This window comes from Anomalospiza imberbis, chromosome 2 (assembly GCF_031753505.1).
Source record: "Anomalospiza imberbis isolate Cuckoo-Finch-1a 21T00152 chromosome 2, ASM3175350v1, whole genome shotgun sequence".
Taxonomy (NCBI): Eukaryota; Metazoa; Chordata; class Aves; order Passeriformes; family Viduidae; genus Anomalospiza; species Anomalospiza imberbis.
In genome coordinates, this window is record NC_089682.1 from 27,006,787 (window position 1) to 27,031,234 (window position 24,448).

At 37.1% G+C, this 24,448-nt stretch overlaps 1 protein-coding gene across 1 annotated transcript; it reads left to right on the forward strand.

Annotated features, from left to right (window-relative positions):
- SEPTIN10 (septin 10) lies at nucleotides 1-24,145 on the forward strand. Its single transcript, XM_068180273.1, is given in 10 exon segments — nucleotides 1-310; nucleotides 3,786-3,903; nucleotides 4,589-4,784; nucleotides 6,225-6,411; nucleotides 9,987-10,148; nucleotides 11,635-11,731; nucleotides 12,286-12,448; nucleotides 19,498-19,524; nucleotides 19,526-19,628; nucleotides 21,991-24,145. Coding segments are annotated over 10 exon segments (1,560 nt in total). The 5' UTR covers nucleotides 1-70; the 3' UTR covers nucleotides 22,258-24,145.
- Nucleotides 24,146-24,448: the final 303 nt, after the last annotated feature.

Genomic DNA, 24,448 nt, shown 5'->3' on the forward strand with positions numbered 1-24,448 from the left:
ATAGTGGTGGCAGTGGTGGTGCGGGCGCGGTAGAGCCGCCGCTGCCCGAGCCCCTCCTCCCGGCGGCGGCATGCCCAGCAATCACTGCCGCGGCGGCGGCACCGCGCCGCCCTCCGGCCGGGAGGTGCCCGCCAACAGTGCCCGCCCCGGCGGCGGAGCCGCGGCCGCGTCCCCTCCCCGCGCTCCTCCCCGCCGCGTGACTCTCCCCTTCGGCGGCAGTTTTGGTTGCGTCCTTCTCTCCCGGCTCTCCTCCATCCTTCTGTGTCTCTCTGGCGGGGCTATGGCCGCTTCCGATGCCGACGGGCACCTGGTAAGTCCCCTCCGCGGTGCGGGAAGCGGCTGGTGAGCAGCCCCCTGTGCCTGAGGCGCGGCTGAGGGGACGGAGGGGCCCGGCAGCGCCGGCACCGGGAGGGGAAGGAGGGTGGCGTTTGCACCGTGCAAAGGGGTGGGAGTGCCGCCTGTACCTCGCTGCCGTCGCTGCGGGGCACCGGGCGCTGCCCCTGGTCCGTGCCGGGCGCCGGCGAGGGCCGCGTCAGGGTGCGGTCGGATTAGCGGGGGAGATGAAGGCTCCTTCCTCACGCCGTCTGGTTCCCAGAGCTGCCAGGCTTTTAGAACTTGTTAAAGGAACATGTTTTCAGATGTCACTCTTCCTAGCGCTCCCTTGGCGTATCGCGTTTTTCAGGTAATAAGTTGAATCTTATCTACTGAAGAATTACTTCTGTGTAATGGCAAAGCTGTCAGCTTTATATTCTGAAGACATTGAACCCATCCACAGGACGGTGCTGGGCGTAGATAGTAGTGGAAAACTCGGGGCTCAGGAAGAGTCAGATGTGGGGTGCCCATGGGCGCGTTAATGGGATGCCCAGCCTCGCGGCTGGGGGCGCGGCATCCTTCCCAGGACCTCCGCGTAGCCGCCTGGGCTGGCGGGACCCTCACTCCCTGCATAATCACACACTGGTTACGGTTTTCTTCGAGTTTTGGAGGGCAAATTTCAGTCACGTCTGCAAATCCAGCAGCCAGCTAGTTTCTTGCTTTAGACTGCTAGTCTCGTTCTGCCGAGGTTTATGCAAAGTAATGCATGTAGTCTGAGACTTAGCTTTTGCTTTGGTATAGCATGGCGTTGTGCAGTTTTGGTCAAAAATATGTGGTAAGTTTAAAAGATTACTATTTTTTCAAGTTTCTTTCTGAAAGAAATAATAATTTTTAAATGTTACACCATCTCAGGCTACGTTTTTTTCCATGCTGTTTTTAATGGTCAAGACAACTTTATATAAACCAAAATATTTGATTAAATAATAGAATCTTAGAATGGTTTGTGTTGGAAGGGATCTCAAAAAGATTGGTTCCAACCCTCTTGCTCTGGGCAGGGACAGTTTTCATTAGACCGTGTTGCTCAGAGCCACATCCAGTGTAACGAATCTGGAGAAATACAGACACATTAGTTGTGCCACCAACCTTTAAAAATGGGGTTGAGGGAAGGAATGAGCTGTGAGTTAGGTGATATTTAGGTGATAACAATTAGGTAATCAACGAGGTGATACTTCTTTTAGAAGTAGTAAGAATGCAGATACAATATGGTCAGTTTTGTGGACTTAATTTCTCTGCTTATTTGTTAGACAGTAGCAGAGGGACAAACACATGATATCCTTGGAAAATTTCAGAAGGAAAAATGTGGGCTACTGCTTTTCTATTAAGAGAATGCTTCAGCTGCTGTCAGGTGGAATAGGTTTAGACAGTGATTCTTCTGTAAGGAAGGAAGGTGTTGTCCTGAAAGAGGGCTCGCTGCTTGGTAGGCAGCAGCAATTTACACACTGAGACAAGCTACCTCTTATTTCTTTATTCTAGTTTGTGCAAAGTGGGGTGCTAGGTGATAACCCACACAATGCTAGCTGCCCAGTCATCAAAACTACATTTATAGATTTTAGCAAACAAGGAGATCAAGGGTCATTGGCTACTAGTTGCATAATTTTCTTAATTAGTGTTCTACCTTCTGTTGGTTAGAGATTCTCTCATTTGTCATGCTAATTAGTCCACATTCACGGTTTTTCTCTTCTCTTGAGTTGGTGGTCTGTGACTTGGTGGTCACAATCTCCTCCTGCTAAAATCTCCTTGGAGCTGAGTCAGTTGATTTCAGCACAGTTGCTGAGTTGGCTTTGTTAGTTTCTTCCTTATATTGGGTGTTCTGCCAAATGTCCTTGTGGCCTGTAAATTTTAATTTTTTTGTGTCCACTGTCATTAGCACATCCTTCTCCCCAGGCTTTGTTAACCTCCTCCAGGTCTGAGATCATCGAGGCAAGTCAAGCCCTAAGCCTTAACAAGGCAATTCTGCTGACAAAATAATTTATCTTTCTACCATCTGGACATCAGAAGGAAATACATTTATTCCTGTGAGGGTTTTTTTTGGTTGGAGAGTTACAAATGGCAGTGCAGAGGTTGGGATTTAGGCTGGTGACATGAAGGTGAAAGGCCTCCCTTCTTCAGTCACTCTGAGCCGCTTGCACTGGCTTTTGGTGTGGAGGCTGAATGGTTTGTGTTAGAGAACTGTCTTATCCTAGTGGCAATAGAGGTGCTTTGAGTATCAGACTGAGCAGCTAGAGTTCTTAGATGTGCTGCAGCCACTCTGCAGCCACTTGTCTTTAAATGGACAGGAAACTGACAGGTCTCAATGTTTCTCAACACTTTTTAATAGTAATTTTCTTCTGTTAGAATGCCTTGAGAAATTTTATTTTCTGATGTGCTTTGAATGTGCATTTTTTTTAACAGCCCAAAGATGTCATATTTTCTCTTTAAATTGTTCACTTTGCATATGCATTTTCCCTCATATTAGTCTAAAATGGAATTATCTAATTAGAGGAATGTAAAATGAGATTTGGTGCAGTTAGTGCAGTGCAGTCTGTAAGTCCATACAAGGAAGTCCTGTGCAAATAAAGAAGAGGATGAGTATATGCCATAAGGAATATCCATATCCTTCTAGCTACAAGAATTCTGAGACTTGCTATACATCCCTATTAGAAAAGGTGTCACTTTAATGAGCTTTTAAGTGTTAAATTAAAAAATGTCCTGCTGTTGACCATATGCATGTTCACAGGAAATAATGGTTTCCAATTCTGTATGGATTGGAAATATAAGAGAAAGAATAGCATGGATCTGTCACCATTTCTACTTCTGATATGTAATGTTTGTTTAAAAATACAGTTCATTTGTATGGATCAAGATATTTCCTTTTAGCCTTATGCATTTTAGTGTGCTCACTGCCTTGATGCCATGATTCTAGACTGCTAGCTGATGTTTGAAAAGGAATGTGCACCTTTAGATATTTCTAATGAAATGTAATGCTGTCTCAGAGTTCTGGTGCATAAAATGAGTGTAGATAATGTTTTAGTTGACATAAATAGCAATTTCAGTTCCTGCTCCGCAGAATGAGTTCCGTTTGGTAATGCACACCTTCCTCTAATTATGCTTTCTATTTTGAATTCTGATGCTTAGATCTTTTTTTAATACTTTTTCCTATTTTCTAAGAGCAAACCAACTGTGATCTTTTTTTTTCCCATACACTTTTCAGTTGGACTTGTCTACTTTATTTCATTCACATTTTATAAGGTTGTTTGGTTTGGGGCTTTTTTTTTTTTTCTCAAATCATGGAATAAAGCTCATTTGACAAGTCTTTTTCTTTCAGACTTTGGCTTTTCCTCATTGTGTGTGAAATCATAAGGAATGAGTTCTAGCTTTCTAGTAGAATTTTTATTGCCATTGTTAACTGATACTTTGAAATTATTTTTCTGTAGCAAAATGTTGGCTGTCGAACTTTGTCCTTGTCTGCGCATGTTGGGTTGGATAGCTTACCTGACCAACTGGTTAGGAAATCCATCAAGCATGGCTTCTGTTTCAACATTCTTTGCATTGGTGAGTAGTATCTGGATGCCTAAAGGCTTTAGTGGTATACCCATCTTAGGAAGTGACTGGAATTTAAATCCAGTTGTAATGTTAAACAGTTTCTTTAATGTTAAGCATGAACTGTAATTCCACCCCTTCTCCCAGCTTTATTTGGGTTTGTATGTAGCATCTTCATAAACAATGTGAAGACCAAAAAATGTTGAAAATGTATGCCAGTCATTTACTCATTTATCAGCAGCCTTTTGGATTTTTTTGAGTAATTTGGGCTTAACACCTGTAACAAAGAGCATCAGATTAAAGCAATTCTAAAATTCCAAGTTGGTATTACTGAAGTGTTTCTATACTTATCAAATGTTTTGCTCAATTTTTTACCCTTATTCTTAAAAGATGTTTGTTGAATCTCTGGTTTCACAGCTAGCCGCTTAACTTAAAAATCTGTAGGAAGTTAATTCAGACTTTTAAAGATACCAAAGTGTCAAGACACTGTTCTGCTCATTACTCATTAGCTGATAATTTACCCTTATATTTAGGATGAAAAAAGTAATGAAAATATATTTAGTGTTCACTAAAAGAATGCACAAATGCGCAATTTTACGCAGAAAAATCAGTTGAGTTTTTGTGTACACTTTCTGTGATTATTATGTATTTATTTGATGTGAAAAGTGTCTTCTCCAACCCTTCTGTTTAACTTTAGGGGAAACTGGAATTGGGAAATCAGCCTTGGTGAGCAGTTTGTTTAACACTGATTTTGAGGACACTCCATCAACACATTTTCTGTCAAGTGTGCGACTTAGAGCCCAGACTTTTGAACTCCAGGAAAGTAATGTTCATTTGAAGCTGACAGTTGTAAAAACAGTGGGATTTGGTGACCAGGTGAACAAAGCAGATAGGTAAGTGCCCTCTTGTCACTATGTTATGCTGAAGCTTTGATCTTAAGTTGATTTTTCTTTGGGCTTTGTAGTAAGTGATTGTCTTACATGTATTCCAAATAGATGGTTAACTGTTTTCCCTGTGTGCCAAAGTAAACACATTGTTCTTCTCTTGTAAGAAATTATTTTATAATTCAGATGAGCTCTGCTCCTTTCTTTATGAAATCTTTTCTTTCTTAATCTTTTATAAATGTGTGTACATGCAGTAGTTTCTTTTGGGGTGGAGAAAAGCAGGGAGTTCAATGGGCAGGTTTTTAAACAGTCAACCACATTATAAAGTACTCTAGATTGTATAGATTAGATCTACAGGGTTTTTAACAATTTGATTGTAACTTGTTGAAGACCTTAAACTGGAAGTAACATCATGTGGATTACTGAAACCTTTGTTTTTTGTGTTAGTCAGCCTAGTCAGAAGATGTAGAGGCAGCACACTGGTGTCTTTGAGAACTTTTTTTGAGTCTCTGCTTTCATAAAATTTTACAGGACTGAACTGTCTCAGCAGATTTTGTTTTTTTCAACTTAATTGTAAAGAATTTATGCAATGCAAGTACCTAAATGGTGGTACTCATATAATAAAAGGTTAGAGAATCACATTAAGATTATCTTGACAGCTGTGGCTTATGATATGAGCGGATAATAGCCGCTGCTGGTGAATTGGATGAAGGAGATGCAAGTAGATACTATTATAGCTATTAGAGGTTTTGATGTGTGGTATGGGAGGTGCCTTTTGTTCTTTTGATTTTGTGTGTAACACCTGCTTCTGGATTTCGATAGCATTTGATCTGGTTTGTAAACTTTGTGGAGCAGGAGAAATGCAAGGGTCCTCCCTAAGCACTGCTTCTACATCTAGCAAAACTTTCTTTTTGAAAGCACATTAGAATTTGGTTTTAAGTAGGATAAAGCATACTTCAACTGTACTTAGTATAAATTGGATTTTTATTCTCTAACATTTCTCGTTTTAGTTTTTGTCAATTGTTTAAGAGCTCTCTCGCATAGAGTACAGTACAGAACAGAAGATAAAATTTATCCTGTTTCTTGGTACTATTAGTTGCATATTCTTTCTTTTCCCATATTGTACCTAAGAGGTTGTTGTATCTTCCTTATATTTAAGAGTTCTGCATTTGCACAACTTAATTGCAAAAATTTAAAAACATTACTTGGGTAGTTTGGTTATAATAATAATTAACTTTATGTAGCTTTTTTCACTAATGGTAGCTAAGAAATATTTTGTTTGTATTAGATGCACAATTCTTTTTTGAGTTGCTTTTCAGAAATTAGGATTAGGGCAGCCTTTTGACATGTAAAGCAAAAATCTGCAGAACAATACAAGAGAATTCCCTTCTTAGTCTGTCTCTGTTTAGGAGTAGCTAATATCTGGTTGTTAAATTTTATTTCCTACAGCTATCAGCCAATAGTGGATTATGTAGATGCACAATTTGAAGCCTATCTCAAGGAAGAACTGAAAGTTATACGTTCTTTATTTAGCTACCATGATACTCGCATCCATGTCTGCCTCTATTTCATTTCACCTACAGGCCGTTCTCTAAAAACCATAGATTTGTTAACTATGAGAAGCCTAGACAGTAAGGTAAGACTTGGAAACAGTTCCAAGAATTTGTCTTACTTTCTAAAGCATCTTGTAGCTTTTAGGTCCACTACCATCTTTCAGTTCTATATTGATGCATTTGGTTTTGTAATTTTTTTTTGGTACTGATATACTTTAAGATCAAAATAAATGAGCTCTGCAAGTAGCTTGCAGTTCATCACTTGTTTATTTACAAATCAAAAAGAGAGAGACATATAGGAAGAACATTGAAAAAAGAAGCACAACAAAGTTAAAAAAAATAATAAAAAAAGTAGAACCACACCAACTTTACTTTTATTAAACCCTAAACATTGTAGTGAGATTGGATAGGGTAACCTTCCATAAGTGCTGTACTATTTTTAATTAAGATTGTTTCTAGTTTTGGGACTGCTGGAAAGTTGGCATATAAAAAGCTCTGGAACACTGTGAAGATCTTTGTTATAGCTAACTGAAGAAGCATGAAGAATCATGAGCAGAACACCCTGCCAATGTGGCTTTTTCTGTGATAGGCTGCAGTAGTGTTTTAACATAGTGATTTTTTTAGAAAGCTTTAAAATAACAGTTTCTAGTGAAATTACTTGCATTTTCTAAATCCTTAACTTTCTTCCTGTAATAGGGCTGTGTGAAGCTAAATTTTTAAGAAACCTTATATTATTTGGATTTAATTTGTTGAAATGTTGAACATTTTGAAAACTTAAATGCATTTGCTGTGCTTTTCGCCTTATTCTTTGTGCTGTACTAGAGCCCCTCCTGCTAAATTTTCTTCCTGCGTTTTCTTGTTTCTGAGAAGTTTTTCCAAGATAGCAAGGATCAAATCGGCTGTCTAGTCCACATTTGTGGTTGGGATTTTTGTCATTTTGTGGATGTATTTTGCATTCTGAACTTCTCAATAGCAGAGAAGGGAAGGTATGGTGGTACAAAGGTAGGGGAGAGCACATTTCTGTGTGCTATGTTGTTGGTTTCTGGGTTGTGCCTGCTCTTTACTGAACTTCCTTTAAAACAGTGTTTCTTTCAAAAGAAAAGGATATAGATCTTCAAATTCCAGCATCCTAAGAAAATACTTCCATCATGATAAACCAAAAGTAATTCTGCTTTGGGGAATTTTGGCTTCTAGCCACCTACTGCAAAAATTTTTAATTCTGCTTTGGCAAAGAGAGAGCATAAACCACATGTAACTCTGGTGTTTTATCCCTTTGCAATGGATTCTTTCTGATCTTACTATAGAAATATCCATGTACACACAGAAAGAGTTATACGCTTTAACTGTAGTTTTGTTTCCATCTTGTTGTGGAGCATGTTTGTGGTGCTTTTAGTAGTACTGCATTCTCCTAGTGGCAATTAAGAACTTGAAATTTCCCTGGATGGGATGTGGGAGTCCCTGGGTGTATTCCCTGAGTACAGGATTCCATAAAGAGAAGATGGTAACAGCCACATGCATCCATCAAATGTGTAAATCTATGTCAAAAGCTGTCTTGAGTTTCTTCCTAAATCCACTGGCGTGTACGCTGTGTGCTCTTGTTACAGTCTGCTGCTACAAAACAATAGCAGATTATACAGCTCAGAGGTAGAGAAGGTTCTTGGAATAGATAAGGTTCATCCTGTACTCTGCAGGCCTTGAAGAAAAAAACAGAGTATCTATGGTCAATTTATTTTTTTCTATTATGAACTGGATGACCAGCTAAGAATTTGGACTCTAGCATTTAGACACTGGAAAATCCTCTAGTTTTGCTTAGGATGGCATTACTACAGGCCAGCCAGGTTTCATTCACAGACAAAGGGGATGTTTTCCTGTACTCTTCGTTGCTGGAAATAGTGATTATTCAACTAAGAGCTCTGCAGTTCTAATTCCTTCTCACAGAATTGTATGCAGGTTATGGTTAGTCGGTAAAGTATCATGGGGTTTTACTTTGGGTTTTTTCCCGTCAGAAAGACTCTTCAGAAATTTTTATACTGATTCACAGAGGTACACTTAAATCAGCCTGCTCTTGCAACCAACGGTGATTTCAATTACATGTATTTCTATTCCTTCTTTGTTGCTTATCTAAAGCCAGAGTTAATTTTGTTTTTCAATTTTTATGCCATTGCGGTGATTTAATGTCATTGTTGATAGCTGTAATCTCAGTTTCTGATGATTTTACATTTTGCTCTTGTTCTTGGTAGACTTTCTCTGCTATTTGTTTTCTAAGAAATTCTCTCCTAATTAGTGAGTGCTTGAAAAACGTTCATGTTGAAAAGACAACTTTCATGTTGAAAAAGAGTAGAGGCTAATTTAATTGTGAGGACTCTGTTCCATCCATTTTTAGATCTATATTGGAGAAAACCTACGTTGTTGTCCCTCAGCTCATTTGATTGAAGGTGTGAATTACTCCTAGTGCAACAGATTGTTTATACAATTCTAAATTAGTTCAATTATTAGAAAAATATATTCCATAATTTTATTTGATTTTAGATATTTTACTCCATATATGCTTAGATCATGTATGCTGCGTAATTAAGGACTACCATCAGGTAATCTTGGAAGTCATACTTCAGAGCTGGCTTGCTTCTTTTTATTTGGGACATTTTGTTTAAGACAGAAGTCTTATTTGAAAAATATCCATTTTGAATCTGTTCTTGACATTTAGGCATTTCCATTCAGGCAGAATATTCAGAAGAATAGAAAGTGTGTATGTAGTTTTTTTTTTTTTTTTTTTTTTTTTTCTTTTTTTTTTCTTTTCCTCTCCTTCCTTTTTTTCATCTGTGAACAAGGAACTCTGTAAAACACTTCATCTTCTGAAATCTGGAAGAGTTATTTATGTTGTTCTTTCAAAATATTTGGATATTCATTATTTCCATTTAGTTCCATTTGGGCATTCATTATTTCCATTTAGTTCTGGAAAATGTGTATTTTGGGAGTGGTGATAGTATTGGTAAGAAAAAATTGGCATCTATTGCTTCCAAGTTACTGCCATAACTATTTTAGGAAATAGGGCAGTTTAATAGAACTGAATTCTGTGTTCTGAATAATTAGTGTAAAGACTGGTAAGCAAGAAGCTTTAGCCTTTGTTATTTCTCTGCTCATGTCAGATACTGGAGAAACTGTGCTGCAGTGGTTAGGTGAAGAAGATGTATCTGAAAGGAACCCAAGGAAGAGGCTCAGGGGTAGGCAGGGTTTGGTAGCCAGCTTCCTTTTCTTTCTGTATTTAGACTGACAGCTTTCATTTAACACCTGAGCCATGTCCCCTGCTGCTATAACCTAAACAATCTATTTTTTTTAACCAATATATAAATACTTAATGGCATTTATTTAATAAGTAGGCATTGCTTGCGTTTGAGTACGTTGCTCTATACGACCTCCTTCCTTGTTCTTAGAATCAATTACTTTTAAGGGAGTATATTAAATAATTGGTTGTTAGTTAGTTAAATGATGCCCATGAGAATATTTTTCGTTGTTTGTCAAAAATTGATATTAATTGATGGAAAGTTTTGGTCTGCGGAGGAAGTTTTAAAGCAGCTAATTAAAAACCAATTCTGTTTACAAAAGTTGCCACCTCAAAATTGAAGTCTCACACATTTCATATAATTTATGTCATTCACAGGTGAACATTATACCAGTTATAGGCAAAGCGGACAGCATTTCTAAATCTGAGCTACAAGAGTTCAAGAAGAAAATAATGAGTGAATTAGTTAGCAACGGCATCCGGTTATACCAGTTTCCTACTGATGATGAAACTGTTTCTGAGATTAATACCATCACAAATGTAAGTAAATGACAAAAATATTGATACTTCGGTACTAAAGCATCATTCTATAATGCTGATTAATGTCACTGCTGCCGCCATTGTCTTTAAGTTTGTATGTCATGAGGTTGTTTATTCTTCTCCTTAAAAAGCTCTTATGTGTTGGGGTTTTTTTCCCTACTTGTAAATCTTCCTGCCCTCTGCTGTTGATACCTGTTGATACCATAAAAGAGGTTGTCATGCATAAATGGTTTTTCTAATACCTGGTTAATTAATACAAAATTACTGTTATAGATGGAGAGATTGACTTTGCTCTTTTCCTCAGCAGATACAATTTTACATCTGGTAGCGAAGCTATTTAGGTGCCTTCTGTCTACAACTTTCTACAATAGCAAGTCTTACACCTGCTTTTTTTCTTTTATTTAGTACTTTCTTTTGAAATTAGGACAGATTTTCTCTGGGGATGAAGAAGTCAGATGTAACTCTGGCTTATTTTCTGTTGTCCTTGCCGACTGTCCCAGGGGTAGCTGCCAGCTCTCAGCTAAGGCTGTGAAGCTAGATGGCTTTGCCTTGAGCACTCTGTATTTGCTGCTCTCGTGCACGTGTTTGTAGGTGCACGTGACCATGTTTGTGTGTACGGGGGTTTGAAAGTAGGGAACAGAAGCCAGGATGCTGGAGCCCATGGCTGTGCATTCCCAACCTGTGTTACCTGGCCAGGGAGTGAGAATGTACAGCTGTCCATCAGTAGCAGGACCTTTTGATGTGGGGAAATGTGGTTTGTTACTTACCACTTCCATGCTCTGCTAGTGATTTATTTTCCAGGTAATGGTGTTTCTTTATTTGGTCAGCTGTTGTGGGTCAGCACACAGGCATTCAGTGCCCAGCCTGTCTTTGTGCCAAGCCCACAGCAGTAATCACAGCACAGGTTCCAACATGTGATTGTCATGTGTTACTGGGATATGAGCGCTGATTGAATGTTAGTCATATGTTCTAGAGCGGTTTTCTGTTTAGGGCTGGCATTTCCTAGTGCAACTCAGGACGTAGTTGGCTGCCTTTGCCATTGGGACAGACCTGCTGAATCAGGAACAACCTGCTGTTCACCAAGTCGTTGGCCCCATGTCTTATTCTGCAAGGTGCCTTTCCAGACAGCTGGCCCCCAGCATGTGCTGGAGCATGGGCTTATTCCTTCTGACATGCAGGACTTAGCATTACTCTAATTTCTATTTCATGAAGGGCCTATTGGCCCATTTCCCTAGCCTGTTGAGGTTCCTCTGAGTTGTCAACACACCCATCTGGATCTATCAACTGCTCCTTCTGCTTCTATTGTAGAGTTTTTTATCAGTAGATACTACCTAGCTGCTGATCTCCTAGGGGTGATATCTGGTTTTAAACTGCCTGTTGGCTTTTTCTGAAATGGTGTTTTCTTCCCTAATTTATTTCTGAAGTGTTTTTATGTTTTTACATAAGAGTGCTGACACATAAGACTTAACTGGTACCACTCCTACAGGGTTATTTGCCATTTGCTGTGGTAGGAAGTAAGGAGAAGGTGAAAATTGGAAACAAAATGGTGAGAGCTCGTCAATACCCTTGGGGCATTGTAAAAGGTAAAAGAATTCTTAAAAGTATTTTTATGAGATTTTTGCAGTTGTTGAAGTATAAAATTCACCAATAATAAAAGGGGCTATTTCACTGATGCTAGGCTGATTATATTTTGGATCAACAGTATAAGGAATTTAGCAATTAATACTTGAGGCATGCACTAACCTGTAGTATCATCCACACTGATGCATTCTTGGGATCAAGGTATGACATGGTGTGTGTAGTATTTGGGCAGGTTAGGATAGTGGCAGTATCTCTAGCACTACCAAATTTCAAACATTTGTGATTGTCAAAGAGGGTTAAAAAGGAGAGAAATGTGGTCGTTTTCAGCTCAATCAGGAAATCAGGACAGTTGAAATATGTTCACCAGTACTTACAGGTCTTCAGTACTTCCGTGTGTATATTAGAAATTATAAGGAAGTATAAGAGGTATAATAAACAACAAGATACCTTTTCCTAGAAGTATATTTAGTGAACAAAGTAGGTGATGATGTTTAAAAAGTATTTTGACTATTTTGCTACTTCTGCATAATAATAAAATCTTCTTTTTACTGATTAGTGGAAAATGAGAACCACTGTGACACTATAAAGCTTCGCAGGATGCTTTGCACAAATATGGAAGACTTAAAGGAGAAGACTCATGCATATTATGAGTCATACAGACGCTGCAGGCTCGAAAAGTTGGGTCGCAGAGACATTGGCCCTGAAAACAAACCGGTCAGGTAATGGACTTGGTGTGCAGTGCTTGCTTTTAGCATCCATTCACTTCACATCATCCCAGTGCAGAGCAGCTTTGATACATAAAATAAATTTTCTAAGAAGGAAAGAAAATTTTTTTTAATTGAAGGAGGTAGCTGTTCATTCAGTTACCTTCATGGAGAAGTCTATGGGTTTAAATGAGCATTCTTTTTAAAAACATGAAAGCCAGTTGTATTTCTGAAATCTTTCTCTTCTATAATACACCTAAGGATTTAAATTTTTCTCAGGAAGCATGTCTGTTTTCTTTAGATACTTGTGCTTTATGAACTTCTAAATTATTTTCATATTATATTAGTATTATGTTTTACTTTCTTTCTTGAGAATATCTGATTCTAAATAATAGTTTGGTTGGACTCCAGGTTCAGAAGGAACTGAAGCAAAAACTTTTACAAAATAAGTGATTACACTGTTGACTTCCCACATTATCTGCCATAATAACAAATGTCTTAGCATTTTCAGGTTAAGAAATCTCTTGCTGGACTGTAGGGAGTTAAAAGAGGATTCCAAAGGAAAGTTAAGCTGAAGGTTATAGACATGCAGTTGTTTCATGTAGCGAAGCTGCTTTCTACAGGAAGCATTTTAAAATTTTATATCTATTTTGTTTAATCATTTATTTCCAGTTCTCTTATCTCCCTCTTCCAGCTTCCCTTTTTTTTTTTTTTCCTTTTTTTTTTCTTTTTTTTTTTTTTTAATGCATGGGTCTGTACTTTTAACTGGTCAGAATCCTGCTGGGGGAGACCTGAGCTTTGTGAATTGTTCAAGCCTTCATGGTTTAGTGAAGCAGCATTACTGCATAGTCATGGTGGGAAATACTGACTTAAACCAGGCATGAAAACAGAATAAGACTTTTCATTAAAACCAGTTTATCATTGTTTGAACCGAGGCACATTTGCAGATTAGTTCTTTGAGATTATGTTGAGCTGACCTTGAATCAGTGGTCTCTTGACATTTCTCTTCACTTAACAAGAATGTTATCCATTCTTTTCATAAAAATAGAACCAAAGGTGGAAGTGGTTTAAAACCAACTGAAATTAACCACAGCATTTTCATTTGGTTTACGTTTAAGTTTAAGAACGTGTTTTAATAGCTGATGTCTTGTTATCCTTGTCTAGGGAAGATTTTTTTTTAGAGATTTGTTCATGATAATATTGACTCCAGTTCCTTCAGTTTTTCTGAAGCTCTGTTTCATGTTGTGCAGCCATCTCAGGATAAGAGTTAAATTATAAAAACCATCATCCATAGAAGTGTTTTCTTCTACAAACAAAGGAATTATCTTTGTAAAACCCCTACACTGTTTGTGTTTTGTAAACAGCCTGAAGTGGCAGGTTCACATCAGAATGTCCCAGTATTTTACACTTCAGAGCTCATTTAGAAGTTGTCTGCTTCTTGGATATACAGAAGAGCTGAGTTCTCTCTGGTGTGTAGATTTTACGTATGGCCCACTAGATGTCAGTTTTATTGAGAGAGTTTTGGCAAGAAAGTACACTTAGTAATTCGTTTCGGTAAAATCAGTTTTATTGAAAATGTCTTTGTTTTGGAAGGATAAGAATAGATATCCTGTAAGAATCTAGAAAAATGAACTTTTTTCCCAGATTTACTGCAACAGGAAGAGAAAAGCAAGACTAGGATAGATGTGGTTGTCCCGTGGTAATGTGGCATAGTGAAAGATGCTGATGTCCGAGAGAGAAGGTGTTTGGTGTTTTGAGAGGCATTTTATGATACTATAAAAAAAGAAGAGAATTTAGAGGATGTGTATGCAGTGTAATTAGCAGACTAATGCAGCCTTACCCATAAGATGTTTTATCAAGTTACTGAGGAAACAATAAAACGTGTCATCCTCAGCAATGTGATAGAAAATGTCTTTTTACATAGAGGAAGTTCAATGCTTCCCAGTTTGCTTGTACATTTAAATAATTTTTAGAATAGGGACTATACAGTTGTTTTGGGCAAAAATGTGTTATTAAATTGTCATCCTCTTTGTCCTTAAAGACGTTTACAATATATTCATGCGGATTCTAAGAGCTGTAGTTTTAGACTATAATTAATATTGCATAGCAGTAATTGCCTGAAGATTAAAATTTCATGCTAGTTGTATAAATAATGATCAAAATGCATGTTGAGAATTCATATTTTGTGCCTGTGATGTACCTGTCTACATATTAAATTTGATAATAATGTAAATTTAGAAAACCTTTGCTAGACTTGAGTAATTGGCTGTTTGTAGCATTTGAACACTGACACTTGAGTAGCAAAGTGCCCTGCCTTTTGGCATATTGGGAAGAAGCTGCTTGTGAAATTCCTGTACTACCCTTTTGGATTTAGAAGTAGGACAGTAGTTTATTCATCCAAAATTGTATGCCACTGCAAGGCAAAACCAGTAATTCTTGGATGTCCAGCTACCTTAGGTTGTGGGCAGACATCTGTAAAGCCTTTCACTCTTCCATGTGTGTAAAACACGCTTTTACATGTGTGTAAAAACCTGTTGGCAAGTTTTACTTTTTTTATAGGAGATGTGGAAAGAGATGGTTTCAGCATACAACAGAAAAATATATTTGCATCTTTATTACTGGGGCTGAGAAGGGAAAAGAAGTCTGAAGTGACTGTCTTGTGCACACTTTTAAAAACACCTATTTCTGTATTTTTGGTGAAGCTATTTCATAATTTTTTAATTTGTTAGTTTGCAATTGCATTCTAAGAATGAAGCAATGAAGTCAATGGATAGCAGAGTATTTAGAGTGTGGTTTATGCATTTTATGCAGTATGTGTTGGATATAAAATTCAGAAGTGAATTTTTTATAATTTTATAGTTTTTTGCTGCTTAAAATTGGCATTTGCATTTCTTTGTTGTTGAAAAGTAAATATAAGTTTTTGTGTGTGTCTCTGCAGATGGTCTGGTCCTGCCTTTTTTATGGTCCAATTACGTTCGTTAGGAACATTAATTCCTAGTCTCAGGTCATTCTCAGCAAGAGATAATTGATGAGATGTTTTGAATGGTAAAATTTGGAATAGTTGAAAACAGAAATCTAGACATGAAGAGTGCTTCCAGGAAAACAAACTTATAAATATACACACACACACACACACCTAGTTAGCCTAGGCGTTTGCAAGGGAGGAGAGGATTGCTAGTGTTTTGAAGCTGGACATTTTCTTAAGTCCATTTTTCAATTTAAGTTGTTGCCTATGGGCAGATACTTATTTTGAAAGAAGAAAACTGAAAGACCAGGGTCTGTTGAAAAAAGCTGAGGATTGATATCCAGGCCATATGCTTGTGTGTTTACATTTGCTGACGTTAATAATTCTCTGGGTTAGTTGTTTTTCTGTCATTGCAATTACAGTTTGTTCTCCATTATAATTGCAATTAAACATTGTTGTAGCATAAGCATCTTGGTTTCTCAGTATGTGGGGAGTAATTCCTTGCTTTTTTCTTCCCTGAAACTGGGATATTCAGACCTTGCAGTTCTTGAACTTGCTGATTTTTCAGTCTGTTTTGAAGATGATGACAGAAAACCAGGAAGGATTCAGTGACATGAAGAAGTTTATATGTAGAGGAAGGTTGATGTGACTCTTGTCATGTCTAAGAAAAGAAACCTAACATTTGAAAATGTTAGGCCTTTTCCTTAAGAAGTCCTTGGCAATGGAGTTCATCTGACCAGCTGCAGACTTTTGCACTTGAGCTAAATATTTTAAACATCTTAGAATGAGATTGGCCCACACCCAAAATACCTGGTTTTCTTGCCCCTACTGAAAAAATTGGTAATTCTTTAGGTCTACCACATCCTTAGTGTTGCTCAGTATCAACTGAGCTAGTTGACTGAGTCGATGCACAGTGCCAGAAATACCTGCCACTAATTAATTTTTTTTTTTATTTTTTCTGATATACCTTAATTAATAGTCAAATATTCTGCAAAAAGTTACAAGTGTTACTTTCAAATTTGAAAGCTTTTAAAAGTGTAATTCAATGAACTTTAAATACCTGTGTTGTTCAAAGTGCACATTGTGTCCCACTGAGAGTTAAATTTACTTCAGAGTGAATTTAACTAAAGAGTCTTTATTTATGAACATAATGTGTCTAATTTGCAATTTTAGGCTTCCATGCTTTCAGTCTCATGCAGACAGAAAATACTGTCACAGCTATGCTTCTGTAGAAAGGCAGGTGGTAGTGTTGGTATGCATGATTAGTTTAGACTTTCTTCACAATCCCTTACTACAAAACCTCAGTGAGAATACATTATTTAAATAATTAGTTATGACATTTAAATTTTGTGTCTTTGTACAGAGTATTACATTCTGGATGTCTAAGCCAGAAGAATGAGAGTACCTGCGAACTTGATTTGCATAATGTGCTAAAAGAATAGCAGCGAAACCAGTCTTCAGATAAACCAAAAAATATTTTACTATGAGCAGTGGATGAAGTAATGTTGAAAGGACTGTCTTAAGATGTGGTGAACTGTTTTTCCTTCCTCCCCAAATCTCCTAACACTTAAGAGTGTTTGGGTTATTGTGTTGCTGGTATGCCACACGCAGAAAAGGAAATTTTGGTTTAGTTCTGTCTTGGTGATTCCCAGAACAATTCAGTCCAGAGGGAGGGGGTTTTCATGGAGTCATAGAATGGCTGGGATTGAAAGAGACCTTAAAGACCATCTAGTTCCAACCCACTTTCCATGGACAGGAACACCTTCCACCAGACCAGGTTGTTCAAAGCTCCATCCAGCCTGGCCTTGAACACTTCAACACTTCCACTTGAACATGTACTGGCATCCACAACCACCTGCAAAGTAAATTTAAAAAATACACTTCTATTTATCCTCTTCTTTTTATGTGTAATATGATTATTTACTGAGTTGAGTGTTTTCAGAGTTAATATTTTACTAATTTCAACACAAAATTGCTTTTGCCTGATAAAGTAACCTAGTCTGGGTCTAAAGATGTCCGCATAAAGAGATGAAGGTGTGATTGTAGCATGTTAACTTAGTCTAGCATTTGCTGTAGCAGCTTTATCATTCCCAAAGGCAACATTTTCTCTATCAGAGCTGGCTGTGTGCATAAGCGTGTATAGTGTGAGATTGCCAGCACTTGAAAACCTGTGCTGTAGCATTATTGTCTTAACTTAGAGACAGTGTGTATTAATACATCTGTGTGAAAATCATGCCCCTGTTTCTTGTGGATTTAGGGATTTACAATTTCAGGGTGACCTAAATTATTTCACAGCTGATTAAAAGCCCCCAAAACAAGCCCAAACAAAAAAGGGTAATTGTTCTGAATTAATTTTGTTGCCATGTAGTGCTTGAAAAAGAATAAGAGGAGTGTTCTGACCTTGGTATCTTAAGAACATTGTCTGCATGTGCAATTTCAAGATGCTTCTTCTCTCTTTAGATGATATTTTGAATACAAATAAGAAACTTTAGGATTGAGAAACTGCACAGTCACCATAAATTTAAAGATAGAGCTGTTTAAGCTTAGTGTTGGTCTAAATAATTAACTCTTTAGGTTTTTTGTTAAGTTTTTCCATTTATGAATGGTTTAAATAGAAACAGTAAAAGATAGGACAAAAACATAAGTGTGTATATATATTAAAAATATAAATCAAAATGAAATACTTAATATACATACCTATTTATTTTACATGAGAGTGGAAGGCATGAGTTACCTGGCAAAGGACAGTAACTCATGTTAGCTGGGAAAGGCTGACCAGTCAGCACTCAGCAAATACTAGAAGAGATGAAAAGTGTAAAGAACGGCCCCAGAAAAAAGGCTAGAATATTATTCATGGTTTCATCTGTTCTTAAGCCAAATGTTGTAGAAGACAATGCTTTTGAGTTTCCAATAACCATTAAAACAGCTGTGGTCCTCCAGGTGTGCTCTCTGAAATCATGTGACTTAGAGAGGTTTATGGTGAATGTTTTGACAGAAGAATTTGTGTCATTAATCAGGTTTTCTTTTCAAAAGAAGTTTGGTGTATGAGGTATGTCTTTGTACAAGCTCCATTTGTATTTCTTGAAAAGCACAACATTTCCCACCAGCACTGCCTGGCAGTGGTAGTATAGGCTCTGAAAATGTCAAACCTGTAGTAGTTTATTCATATGAATAAATTACTAGCATCTTTTAATTTGCTGTGATATGCTTTGGCATGAAAGAAGCATTTCAATTTCAAGTACCTGTTGTTTGGAGGGAAAAAAATTATCTTGTGTACTGAAAAGAGAAGGGAGGCATAGATTTAAAAATAATGTTTGATTTACCTGCTGACGTGGTTTTTTTGCCAGAGATTTGCTCAGTGATCTGATTTACTCTTCCTATATAGTTTCAAATATAAGATAGTATATATGTGGTTTATTTACTTCTGGAAGAGAGGGTTCAGGAAAAAACAAGCAGTCTTGAGGTTTTGGTTGTTGCATGTTGGAAAGTAACCCTGTGTTTTGGATGTTGAACTATTTAGGAAATTGAATTAATTCTATATTAATATAATTCTGCTCTATTTAAATTTTGACATTAAAAAAGAGTGCTATATGTTTTGAAGATCCTGTTATTTTCTTCCATTTTCATATGGGAATAATCAGTTTTTTGTTACATTAGTGCTCCAGATTAATTGTTTTTGTATGGTCCTACTTGAAGACTGAGGTTTCACAATGTGGAAATTTTATGAGATTTTTCTGGCAATTTCAGTGTATTTGTAGTAAGCAACTTAAAGAAGAAGCTTATGCATGTTGGAGTCAGAAAGGTATAAACCAAGTCTTTAGAATGTGAGATGCCTAAAGTGTTGTATTTACTTTGAAATGTAAATTGCCCGGGAGCTGTTAGCATAAGTAATTTTACTCAGGGTTATTTATGTAAATAAAAAAATAGAAAGATAAGATGCTTGCTTCTGTTTAGGTTTCTTCTTGAATTTTTGTGTGGGAAGCTGTAGAAATTAATATTTCAAATGAGTATTAATTGTTTAAATAATTTTCTAGATTGTTGGTTTTCCACACTGAATAAAGCAGTGTGCTGCAGTGTTGCTTACATTTTTGGACTTCAGTCTACAGGAAGTCATTGAGGCAAAGCGGCGAGTTCTGCCTTGAAGTGGAAAGAAAAGAAGAAAAGATTAAGCAACGATTTGTGCAGAGAGTGAAGGAGAAAGCAGCAGTGTTGGAAGAGACAGAGCAACAGGCAAACATGCCTGTCTGTCTTGAGTTTGTTTTCTGAGCTAAGTTCTTAACAAAATCACTGGTTGATATTTATAATTTCTTAATATTTCAAGGAAAGTAATGCTTTAAATCAAAAGCAGTTTGATTACACAAGTTGATTGGATTAGCAGATTAATTAGACACCAGCAAACAAGAGAATATGTCTTATGAGGAGCAGCTGAGGGAGCTGGGGTTGTTCAGCCTGAAGTAAAGAAGACTCAGGGGAGAGAGACTTTATTGCTCTCTACAACTACCTGAAAGTTGTATAGTGAGTTTGGGGTTTGTATTTTCTCCCAAGTGCAAAGTGACAGCATGAGAGGAAGTGGACTTAAAGTTGTGTCATGGGAAGTTTACACTGGATATTAGAAAAACATCTTCACTGAAAGGGTTGTTAAGTGTTGGAGAACAGGCTGCCCTGGAAAGTGGTGAGTCACCATGCCTGGAGGTATTTAAAATATGTGTAGATGTGGCACTTGGGCACATAGTTTAGTGGTGGACTTTGCAGTGCTGGATTCATGCTTGGACTTGATGATCTTAAAGGTCTTTCCCAGCATACATGATTCTGTGATTCTATAAGTGGATCTTGTTTTGGGAATGCAGGAGCTTATGGTCTAAAGGCTTAAGTGGGTGGCTGGCTGTTGCGTAGGAGTTGATATGGTGAAGTAAGAGAGTGATGAATATAATGGTTGTGTTTCTTTGTCTTCTCTAGCAGTGTGCTGAGAAACATTGGCATGCCATAACAACACAGCAGGTGCTTTTCGTGCATAGATTGTGCTGTAAAAACCAAGATTTTAGGAAAAAGTCTTTCCTGAGGCTTTTCAGAGTGGGCCATGTGGCCTGACTTCCAGATTCAATTATTAAATCTAAACTTAGCCCTCATGCTAAGAGGTTTGAAAGTGTGTATGTCTAGTATTCTGTTGGTTTGTTTCGGTTCTGGTTTCAAAATCTCATCTATTCCCAGCTGCCTTAAGACTGTTTGAAAATATACACTGTATCTTGGCTCTGTTTTTGAAGATTTAGTCCTGTCAAGCTGGACTAGCAAGATAGGATCTTCTCATCTACCTTCTGCCAGACTCTTATCATGGTCATGCGTATTTGTATTCAAACACTGGTTTATTTGAAATTGGAAACCTTTATGAATTTTTATGAATGTTCTTTTCTGTATGTCAGTCCCCCAGCAAAGCTGTAGCAGGTTTTTTGAGGTATTCAGGTGCATGTTTTAAATAAGAAGGCAGCTTAATATTTGTTTTCTGAATCTGTTAAGACCCCCATGCTACTTGTAGAGAAAAAAAATCAAATTTAGTCCTTCTCAATATGAGGCTGTCCAATTGGGAGAATGCTTAGCCATGTTCAGAGCAGGTTCAGCAAGGTCTTACACAGTATCTGTGCTAACCCTTTGATATTTTCCTTGTATAATTTATACCAAGTGGTTTGTTAACTCTGCATATTGCAGAATTACGGATATTAGTTTTCCAAGCTCCTGATGTGGGAAAGTGATCATGCAATCACTCTTAAAGAACGTTTGTCATGTACTCTTACTGGTGTATTTGTATCTGGAAACTAAAAAAAACCAGGAATTTCTGTTGAACTTCAGATTTCTTTCACATCCTTCATTTAGGGGAGACTTGCAGGTGCACCTGTAAAATTTGTCAGGTCTGCTGTGTACAGCAGGCATATTGTTACATTTAGTTAGTTTCTTCTTTGCAAAAGCAGGATTCTAGAAGAATTTGTGTGTGGGGAAATGGGAGATGAGGAAGGATGAAGTACCCCCTTTGTTGTCACATACAACTTTACAGTAGGTTTAAACGGGTTAAAATAGATCTGGAAACTAAAGTGCATTAATATGTCAAAAAAACCCAGTCAAAGAGCTAAAAAATAGGTAGTTTCTTGCAGCCCACCAGTAACTCCCCAACCAGACTAACTCTGTGTACTTACTCATATTAAATATGGTCAATGTACACTTCCCCATTATAATCTGCTTGAGTCATCTTGATTTAATCTGTCTGTTGATAATTGGTTCATCTCTAAAGGCCTCCTTTTTTGATACAATAAAGATACAGAAAAATGTAGTAGGGAATCTAGTATTCACTTAGTGCCTTCCATGTTTCCCACCTGTACTTTGAGTGTAGTAGCCAGGATCATGAGAACAGTCCGATAAAAGTTATTATTTTTCTGTATTGCTGATTATTAATCTTAACAGTTTAGGGAAATAACTGCAGTTTTTAATGACCATTAACACAAGCTGACATGCGTTTTAGTGTTATTTTGCTGAGGGTTTTATATTGTAATATCACCACCTTGTGTTGCCAGTTGGAAATGTTAGTTTTTGTGCTTTCTTTAAATAGGTACTGACTAAATTTGAACATCTTATGCATCAAGAAGAGGAGCTGAAATTAGGGGAAAAGAAAAAACTTCTAGAAGATGAAATAGCTCAGTTTATTGAGAAGAAAGCTGTCACTGAATCGATTCAGTCACAAGTGTCTGTCTCTACCCCTGGTGTTAGCTTGAAGACACAAGGTCTGCAAAAAGTAAGTGCTGATACCAATCATCAGAGAGCAGTGAGAAAGTTCTTCACATTCACTTTTATAACTCAAATTTCAGTAATCTTTTAGAAAAGACAGTTGTTCCTATTCTGTGATAAGAAGACAGAAGTGTATAAAATACCCTCATGCTTGGATTTATTTTTAGAGTAATTGCTGTATGTTCTATGAGCATTGTTTTATCTTTCTTTTCTTTTTTCCATGAAAGAACCAAGATTTTCAACTTGAAATCCTATGCTTTCGTATCAGAGATGAAGGAACTATGAATGTTGGAGAGCAGAGGGAGAGTGAGAAGGAGAGTTAGAGAGAGAAATTCACCCAGGGAATTTCAGCAATAGTATTTGATTGCAGCACTCAGGATTTGAATGCTAGGGTATGTTAGTAGTTTTATGAAGTGGTCTAACTGCTATTGGCCCATATTAGATGTGTCCTCCTAGTACAGGTTTTTGAGAGAAGAGATCGATAAAATTGGCTGTAAAAACATGAAGTGCAGAATATGACCCAATAAAGATTTCACTTTCTTCCCACCCACACACTTCTTTCTTTCACTATTCTCAAAATAAAAACTTGAATAAATAGTGAAAATTCAAAAATACTTTCAAAAGTAGTGTCCAGAATAACATGCTCAACTGATTTATATTAAAAATATTGAATTATATACTCATATATTAAATTAAATTGACTTAAATGTTTTTCTCCTCCAAAACCAGAAGTCAACTTACTAATTTTCTTTCCTGATAATGTACAAGTTTACTGCAGATAACATTTTGTTAATTAATAACTTCCTGCAGTTGAAAACAGATTTCTTGGTTCTGAATTTATTTATAACTGCTGTATTCTGAAGAACTTTAGAAGCTACGTTGGTGCACATACTTCTACAGATATCATCAAGCTTTGACATTTTTGGGGTGTATGCTAGAAGCCTAATTTGGCCAAAGTTTATTGCATTTTAACTACTGTTACCAAATTCCATTTCCTAAATTTCTTTCTTTCTGGATTTGCATATGAAAGTGGAATTATTTGTAACAGAAGTCATTATCTGCATTACTACGAGCAACTCCTCTGGTTTAGTTTTATTTCTTCAGAGTATGCTAAGTTTATATCCTTGCTGTGGTTTTTCAGTTCCAGCTTTATGTAGTACTGGTGACAGAAGACACAATATTGGTAATTTCTCATGAGGAAGCAGTGATTCGTGGTGTACTCTTGAAGGTATAGGAGTTCCAGTTTCTTACTAAAATGTTTGGCTAGTATCTCTTGTTGCTGCATTCTGCAAAAGAATAATTTTTAAGCATGATCTGTACACGCACACAGTGTGGTGGTTACTGTCATTGTCATCACAGCGTTTTTGTTACAGCTCTGCCTCAATACATACTTGCCTTACATAAGTGTGGTCAGCTTGCTTTAATTTTAAATGCATTGTGCCAAAGAAGGTGTCTCTGCCATAAACAGTTCTATTCAGACTATGAACAGTGTAGTACAAAGGTATTCCGTGAATATATCCACGGCAAGCTTCCTGAAGAATTTTTTTCAAAAGGTATTGTTTATTAGTCCACTAAGTGCTATTTAATACAACTATTGATATATTTGAACCATTTACTGATTTTGCTAATAGATTTTTGCTTATAGGCTTTTATGTACAAGCAGTGTTCTAAAGTTCAGATACAGTCTTTTTAATCAAAATTTACTGAGATATTTTTGCAATGCAGGATAGTTAATCTGATATTACTAACTCAGTATGAAAAGTACCTATATTTGATGGTTTTGAGTGTGGTATTTAGTTACAGTTGAAGATTTACAAAAACTCCAGGTTGTTTAAAACAAGTTCTAAGTGCTTTGTATGTTTTCAGTAGTCATGATAACCAATGGGAAGCTATAAGAGGTACAGTTCTCTGGAGTTGTGTTGTTTGACTGTTTAAAAATTAAATACTAACTTGACAGAAATAAAATAGATTGGTTTTGCTTAAGTATTACTCTTGTTCTGCTTCTTGTCTCTCATGTGTTATTAAAAAGGAGTAAGATTTCACATTTAACTGAAAAATATAAGGTTTTACATCTGTTGGAAAAAATAGTTGATTTGTGTGAGCTGTACCAGAAGGGCAGTGTGACTTGTGATAAACTTGTCATATACCACTGTACTTACCATATAGTCATGGAATATCTTAAGTTGGAAGAAGACCATAAGGAGTTGGAAGAGACCCTTAAGGTTCATTGACTCCAGCTCTCTGCTCCTTGCAGGACTACCATAAAATCCAAACTGTGACTA